This window comes from Homarus americanus, unplaced genomic scaffold (assembly GCF_018991925.1).
Source record: "Homarus americanus isolate GMGI-L3 unplaced genomic scaffold, GMGI_Hamer_2.0 scaffold52581, whole genome shotgun sequence".
NCBI lineage: Eukaryota > Metazoa > Arthropoda > Malacostraca > Decapoda > Nephropidae > Homarus > Homarus americanus.
In genome coordinates this window covers 12,639-21,418 of record NW_024738094.1, presented here as the reverse complement: position 1 = coordinate 21,418, position 8,780 = coordinate 12,639, and the positions used below count along the sequence as shown (strand labels likewise).

Below are 8,780 nucleotides of genomic sequence, written 5' to 3'. Positions count from 1 at the left end.
ACAGGGAGACTAACAGTGTGTACTGTACACAGGGAGACTAACAGTATTTACTGTACACAGGGAGACTAACAGTATTTACTGTACACAGGGAGACTTACATTGTGTACTGTACACAGGGAGACTAACAGTGTGTACTGTACACAGGGAGACTAACAGTGTGTACTGTACACAGGGAGACTAACAGTGTGTACTCTAAACAGGGAGACTAACAGTGTGTACTCTAAACAGGGAGACTAACTGTGTACTGTTCACAGGGAGACTTATAGTGTGTACTATACACAGGGAGACTAACAGTGTGTACTGTACACAGGGAGACTAACAGTGTGTATTGTACACAGGGAGACTAACTGTGTGTACTGTACACATGGAGACTAACAGTGTGTACTGTGCTACCAGGAGGTTAACAGGTGTGTGTAATGTACACAGGGAGACTAACATTGTGCACTGTACACAGGGAGAATAACAGTGTGTACTGTACACAGGGAGACTAACAGTATTTACTGTACACAGGGAGACTTACATTGTGTACTGTACACAGGGAGACTAACAGTGTGTACTGTACACAGGGAGACTAACAGTATGTACTGTACACAACTAGACTAACAGTGTGTATTGTACACAGGGAGACTAACAGTGTGTACTGTACACAGGGAGGTTAACAGTGTGTATTGTACACAGGGAGACTAACAGTGTGTACTGTACACAGGGAGGCTAACAGTGTTTATTGTACACAGGGAGACTAACAGTATGTACTATAACAGTGTGTATTGTACATAGGGAGACTAACAGTGTGTACTGTACACAGGGAGGCTAACAGTGTGTATTGTACACGGAGACTAACAGTGTGTACTGTACACAGGGAGGCTAACAGTGTTTATTGTACACAGGGAGACTAACAGTATGTACTATAACAGTGTGTAATTGTACATAGGGAGACTAACAGTGTGTACTGTACACAGGGTATTGGGTTGTACTAAAATATCGGAGATTGGCAGTGTGTACTGTGTAAATAGGAGGACTAGCCAGGTGTATTGTACATTGTAAGACTAACAGTGTGTACTGGGTACACAGGGGAGGTTAACAGGTATTATGCCATAGGAGACTACTGCGGTACTGTGGGGCTAATAGGAGGCTAATAGTGTGTATTGTACACGGAGACTAACAGTGTAAAAATTGCACACATTAGGGAGACTAACAGTGTGTATTGTACATAGGGAGACTAACAGTGTGTACTGTACACAGGGAGGCTAACAGTGTGTATTGTACACGGAGACTAACAGTGTGTACTGTACACAGGGAGGCTAACAGTGTTTATTGTACACAGGGAGACTAACAGTATGTACTATACTTAGAAACTAATTAGTTGACACATAGAATTCAGATATTGTCCATATTTGAGTGATTAAATTTAAAACACTCACTTATGCTGTTTTTGTTACCACCAGGAATGAGTGCCTTCAGTTTACAGCCGTTCGACAGACCAGATGGGAACCAGTCATGGAAGGTCCTCCGGCTAGTTCCCCCGAGTTTGATCGCTGTGTCACTCCTCTTTGCCTGCTGTCTTCAGGGGAGTTAAATCCATTGTGGAAGGAAGTTGATGTTGCTGGAGTGGTATTGAGGGTGGGGCTGTTGAACAAAGGGCTTCAGTTGGTGCACATTGTTGATCACCACATTAACATCCTCACTCTCAAGTTCTGGGGAGGTCTCAAGGTAACCATAACTTGTCTAACCGATATTGATTCACAAATCTTCACCATACTGTTAATGAATTTAACTATTTGATTAGTAAGGATGACTTACATATAGTAGTCCCTCACCAACCATGGAAGTTAAGTTCCTGAAATATCCGGTGGTTGGCCAATCTGCGACTGGCAAGACTAAACTCTAATGTGAAATAGGGGCTTAGGTTCCATGGCCGCGAATAACACTCGTCAGAGCTGCAGAAAGACTCTCGGCCAGATTGAAAGGATACACCAGGACTGGTTTGATGAAAATGACCTGGCAATCAATGTACTCATTAATGATAAACGTGCTGCTTTAACCAACTGGCAGAATAACCCTCAGTCTCGGACCAAAGTTACAGTCGACCCTCGTTAATTCGGACCCCTTTAATCCGGATTTCGGATAATTCGGACAAAATCTGAACTTTTTTTTTTTTTTTTTTTTGTGAATACGCCCACGCGACCTTTGTTAAATGGTCCGACCACTGCTGGGATAAAACACCAGCGTGTTTTACAACATCTCCACCACTAGTGTGGGGGGATGCAACTTTTAGCTTCAGACATGAAAAATATTTACCATTTACTGCCAGTAAACAATGGAAACGTAAAATATGTACAAATTAGTAATGAAAAGTTGTGCAGTTCCTTCAGCAAATGAAGCTCATCAACTTACAATAGGCTAAATTACCTTACAGCGTGTTTTCAGTAGTCTATGTTGAAGTTATTTGCACAGGCTAACTTATCATATCATATACGGTATCACAGTTCTCATTGATCTACAAAAAATACCGGTAATAAAAATCTTTTCGATATTTCACACTTAATATAATACCCAGTAATCTACTTCAACCTCCCATTGTTTACAACGACGCATGACGCACCACCAGCTGTTGAGTATCAGCTAGACGGTACACGTGTTTTTCGAATCGTTTTCAGTTAAAAACTGTTACATCACATGTATATTTTACCTTAACTGTGCCTGAATGAATATATTCTCGGAAATAAATAGTAGTTTTGCTGAAACGTGATATATTTTAATGTAAAATAGGATAAAATACATGACGAAAACAAAAGATTTTACCTAACCTTCTGATGTTCAAGAGATGTTACTCGTTTTTGTAATAGTTTTTGGTTAAAATACTGTTATATTACAATGGTATTCTATTCATACTGTGCTTGATACAATGCATTCACAGAAATGTAATAATTTTTGCTGAAATGACGTAGGTATTACAGTGGAAAGTGGGATAAAATCGTGACGAAAACAATGACTTTCGCTTTCTTTCGTTCAAAAGATGTTACCATAATCGCTTTTCGATTGGTTTTCAGTTAAAAAACTGTTGTATTACAATAATATTCTATCCTAATTGACTTGATTAAATACTACGATACCATATTTCTGAATATTTTCATTAAAATCCATCCAAATCATTTTCCTTGTCATCGTCTGCAGCACCAAACAGCTTCTCCCAGTCCTCTCCTTGAACAGGGCTAGAGGGTACGTGTTTTTCGAATCGTTTTCAGTTAAAAAACTGTTACATCACACATATATTTTACCTAAACTGCGTCTGAATGAATATATTCTCGGAAATTAATAGTAGTTTTGCTGAAACGTGATGTATTTCAATGTAAAATAGGATAAAATACATGACAAAAACAAACGACTTTACCTAAGCTTCCGATGTTCTTGAGATGTTATTCGTTTTTTTAATAGTTTTCGGTTAAAATACTGTTATATTACAATGATATTCTATTCATACTGTGCTTGATATAATACATTCACGGAAATGTAATATTTTTGCTGAAATTACGTACGTATTACAGTGGAAAGTGGGATAAAATCGTGACGAAAACAATGACTTTCGCTTTCTTTCGTTCAAAAGATGTTACCGTAATCGCTTTTCGAATGGTTTAGTTATAAAAAACTGTTGTATTACAATAATATTCCCTCCTAATTGACTTGAATAAATACTTTAATGGAAATATACAATATTTTTGTTGAAACTACCCACGTTTCAGTGTAAAGTGTCATAATAATAAATGGTAAATAATTTGCCTTCGGCACTCGGTGTTTCAGGCACGGCGAGCCTCAGTTTATAGGACGTAGAGTGTTTTTACTGAAGGTTTTGTTGTTCCATTACCCTCAAAAACATGGGTCGACCTATAAACGAGGAATATCATAAATTAACGATTTCTTGGTCATAAAATCAGGGTCGACCTATAAACGAGGGGGGGTTATAGACGAGTATATACAGTATGCAAGGCTAAGGACAAACTCACTGCATTTTCTTTGAAATATAACGCAATATTAACCCCTAAATCGGTTAATTCGGACAATCGGCTAAAACGGACACCCTTCCCCCCCTATTAGTCCGAATTAACGAGGGTCGACTGTAATACCTTCTGCAAGAAGAAATCGACGGCCTAGTGCAAACTTCGCAATCTAAAGCACGATTGGTTTAAAAATAAAGCATGTGAAACACAAAAATTTGCAGATCAGCACAAGATGCGCAAATTTTTCAGTTCCACAAAATATTTTATGGGCCAATCACTCGTGGCGTAGCCCCCCTCCGCTCATCCAACAGTAACTCCCTAATTAAAGACGATGAAAGCATCCTTCAGCGCTGGAAAGAGCACTACCATTCACTGCTCAAAGGAAACACTGATGTGGATGTCCTGACTACCTCTGAAACTCAAAATTCAATGCTATGGTGGGTGAAATGGTATACAAAGTAAAAATGGTGGAGATCCGGATTATGCTGATGAGAAATCCGAGGGTGGCAAGGGTCTACTGTACAGGTGCTCCTCTACTTACAAACAAGTTACGTTCCTGAGGCTTGTTTGTAAGTCCAACTTTACTCCTGTGGATACCAAACATATTGTAAATATTGAAAAGATTATGGATATTTAGTACAGCTATACCCTTTAATACAGCCTTAAAACCTGGCTCACTGTTCTCCTCTCAGGTTATGTTTGTTCTATCTGGAATTTTCTTCAAAATAGTCCAGTCTCATCCACATTAAACACCTGTTCTGGCAGGTAACCCCCTTCAGTGATGATGTTTGTATCTCTGAAAGTTTGCAAGTTGAACATTCTTAAGTAGAGGAGCACCTGTATACTATTTTAAAACTAATAATTTTTATTACAGTTTGTAGCTACAGTTACAGACAAAATTGTCTGAACACTTGGCAATATCTGGCAACATCTGCTTGATTCGTTTATATCTTTGACAACACAACATACATACTGTATATCGTTTCTCACTCTTTATTTATTTTTTTCATTTTTTATTTGTTTATGGCTATTAGTATTATTATTTTTGTTTTATTTTTTATTGAATTCTCTATTGATTATTAATTTTTAAAAAGTAAATACCCAAAAATGTTACTTGAGTGCAGTTATCAAGTAAATTTATTTAGTTACTTTACAACTCTGGATAACAGTGGGTGACATGAGTGAAGTGGATACAGATGTACAATGATGTCATGAAGAAGTGAGTGTGGTGATACACCCGCTGATAATCAACATGACAGTCTTAACTCTTTACCCCTTCTGTGTTTAATGATATGGTTGTATCTTAAAGAGCTTTGGTTATAGTTGGAAGGAGACACTTCTGTATGGCAACTGTCAAAGCATTACAATATATGGGTTTTAAAGACTGTAGATTGAGAGTGGGTTAATAATATGAGTCATCCACTTTGATATCACTCATAAAATGCAATTTCTGAATTAAAATACATTTTTTTCATGTCAGGAATATGGAGTGGAGAATATCGTTGCAATTGGGTCTGTGATATGCGTGTTGAATGGTAACTGGCGTGGGCATGCAGGTGGAAGGTTTGGAAGCATCCATGTTACAGAACTGACCTTCATTACCTCTTCACCACGAAGCGCCCACCTACTTGAAGCTGTTGCTCATCTGAAAAACAGTATAAAGGTGAGAATTCAGGATGTCTACAGTGTAACAGAAGGAAGCTTAGTGATTTGCATATTTCCACCCACTTGTGTTTCCAAGTACTGTATCTCCAGGGGTTATGAAGCATGAGATCTCATATAGTCGAGCAGAGTTTTGATAAGCACTGAATCCTTTGGGAGAAAACTTGTAAACCTGGTGCCACAATGGTCCCTAATACAACCACCATTCTGAATTTGAATGGGAGTAAAAGCTACTGAGCATCTAGCTTGCAGCTAAACACTAACTGTATGAAAAGTATGACTGACTTTTGGTGATGTAGCTATTATAGGTTACTCATATCATACCTCGCTCCATCCTGTACAGGAGATCCCCAAGTTATAAACAACTCTGCTTATCAAGGTGATCCCATTACAGTACAGTGGTCCCTCGGTTAACGATTTACCTTCCATAAGATTCTTAACTTCGGTTAACGACCAATCCCTCGATTAACGAGTTTTTTATGAGCCGACTTCAACAGGTTTTCGCTTGCATTTGGCGGTCCACCAGCTGTAGTATTAGTCCGCCAATACAGTAATCGGTTTTAGGGCTTAAATTCCTTACTATTTTAGTAAATATCAAGAAGTTTATACTATTCAATAATTTTAAAAGTATAATATTAACTTTTTTTGTCATTTTAACAATTATTGAACATAATTGAAGGTAAAGAAACTAGTTTCTGGCGTGCCATCCAGCCTGTTAACACACCAGACAGGCGTTAGTCTCTCTCTGTTTTCAGTGGAGGTAACATCTTGCTTGAGACTCTCTTCAACTAAACGCTTTTTTTCTGCGTTTCCAAGCAAATTATTGGTCATTTTGAAATATATTTTACATATTGACAATATATAATGCAGTGCAGTGTTGATTTAAAGAAAATAATCTTGAAATACACCAAGAGAACTAAAATTTTATGGGTGAAATGGTGCCATGGGGTGATTTCTCTTCCACCCCAATGCCTTCTCTTCTTCCTTCTCCTCCACCTCCATTCTAATTCCCATCATCATCATCATCATCATCATCCAGGAGCCTTCTACATACACACCTCAAAGTAAGTGTACTTTTCTACCTTTTTTGTTGAATTTAGGCAATTTTCGGTGAGCTGGAACCAATTACCCAAAAATCCATTGAAACAATGGTTTCGGTTAACGAGCAACCTGCTTGAACGGATTGTGCTCGTTAACCGAGGGACCACTGTACATTATATATTGAGCACTGTACTAACCCCCAGGTAGCTTTAGGGTGGGTAGTCGTCAAGGTTAATAAAACTTTTTTTTCTGCATATTATTTGCAATTTGTGTTATGTATCATTTATGGATTATAATTATATTAAGGTTTTTGCAGATAGAGATGGGGTGTATTCACATTTTATTGCAAAATTAAGATGATGCTGAGTTACAAACAAACTGAATTATGACTGGATCCAGGAATGTAACCCATTCATAACTGTACTGTTGTGTGTTGACTCTCAATGCAACCTGATTTGTGATTCATATACAGTATGTAAATTTGCCTTGCATGTACAGTAGAACGTCGATATAACACGAGATAGGTTCCAAGAGAGGTCGCTTTAAACCGAATTCGCACTAAATCAAAGTGTTGTTTCAATGAAATAATTTAGTTTGGTACTTGAAAGAAACACAAAATACTAAAAAGACTGAGAGTCTGCCCAGATGCACATCAGCCCATCTCCTAGAATAAACAAAACATTGTTTTTTTTAATTATTATGTTAAAAAAAACACTCATAAATCAACAGCTAAAATTAAGGGATGCGAAATGGTCTGTTTACTGGCTGGGAAGATGGGGGGGGAAGGGAGGTGAGGTGATATGTTTGACAGTTGATGCCAAGGTCTAGTGCTTATTTATTTATCAGTCCTTAAGAGTGACTTAAAGTTTTTATCCTATAAAATGTCACTGAACTGACATGGGAGAATATAATTAACATTGCTGGAATTCTTATATGATAGTGATTAATTTAAATATAAACATGCAATAGTTTGCACTAGACAAAATTTTAGTACCGTATATCTTGGCCTATAAGGCGTCGGGGTGCATAAGACGGCCCCCCCAAATTTCCATTTAAAAAGTAGCTTTTGAGCTCTATTCGCTGTATAAGACCAGTACCCCAAATGTGACACTTACCCACTGACTCAGTAGTCCTTTACCAACCATCCTTGATTTTTTAAAATAAGGCCAATTCACTTCAAGTAATGTCATCAAATTATACCCGCTGGTGTAGTGTAAACACTAGTGACGTCACTGAAGCGTGGTGGGAGTGTTCCCTCGTCTCGGTGGTGTGACTATTTATACAACATGTGGTTCAACAGCAACCACCATATTCTAATTGTGGTGTTTCATTAGGATTTGAGTGAAAAGGTTACCAGTATGTACTTACTACATACATTTATTACACAAATATATATATATATATATATATATATATATATATATATATATATATATATATATATATATATATATATATATATATATATATATATATATATATACAGTATATATATACAGTATATATATATACACACATACATACATACATACTACATCCTTGACCACCGAAGGGTCAAGATGTACCTGGCGCTCCTCTCGGAGCAGCCAGATCAACTGTTAAGTTGGCCCATACCAACCCCCTCCCCTGAACCACTTCTCCCCACCGGAGTATCAACAGGTTCTCTCCAGAAGTTACAATTTCATTTGGGAAAGGAATGGAAAAAGTGTTAAACAGAGGTGAACATTGGTGAACAGTGCTTGAGTCAGTGAGAACAACTCAACAGTAAAAGTAGTATTCAAGTTAACCTTCACACAGTGAGGTCCCAGGTACCCAGTGATAACGGCCCGTGAGACCCAACAACCGGCGATGTGTTAATCCGTCTACGATAGGAAGGCCTGGGGCCACACCTCACTCATATAACACCATCTGTGAGGGAATTACTACACCACGTCAAGTCCCTCATAACACCATCTGTGAGGGAATTACTACACCACGTGATGCCCCTCATAACACCATCTGTGAGGGAGTTACTACACCACGTCAAGTCCCTCATGACACCATCTGTGAGGGAATTACTACACCACGTTAGGTCCCTCATAA

At 38.1% G+C, this 8,780-nt stretch overlaps 1 protein-coding gene across 1 annotated transcript; it reads left to right on the top strand.

The window, feature by feature from the left end:
* The first annotated feature begins 1,198 nt into the window (after positions 1-1,198).
* On the top strand, positions 1,199-5,866 carry LOC121873728. The gene is made up of 2 exons (XM_042377433.1): positions 1,199-1,710; positions 5,476-5,866. The coding sequence occupies exons 1-2, from the start codon at positions 1,498-1,500 to the stop codon at positions 5,764-5,766; spliced, it is 504 nt and encodes a 167-aa protein (XP_042233367.1). The 5' UTR covers positions 1,199-1,497; the 3' UTR covers positions 5,767-5,866.
* The last annotated feature ends 2,914 nt before the right edge of the window (positions 5,867-8,780 follow it).

Excerpts from the sequence above, each read along its gene's own strand:
- LOC121873728 (XM_042377433.1), top strand. The coding sequence starts at position 1,498 with ATGGAAGGTCCTCCGGCTAGTTCCCCCGAGTTTGATCGCTGTGTCACT. Across the intron at positions 1,711-5,475 it reads AGTTCTGGGGAGGTCTCAAG|GAATATGGAGTGGAGAATAT; the intron begins GTAACCATAACT and ends TTTTCATGTCAG.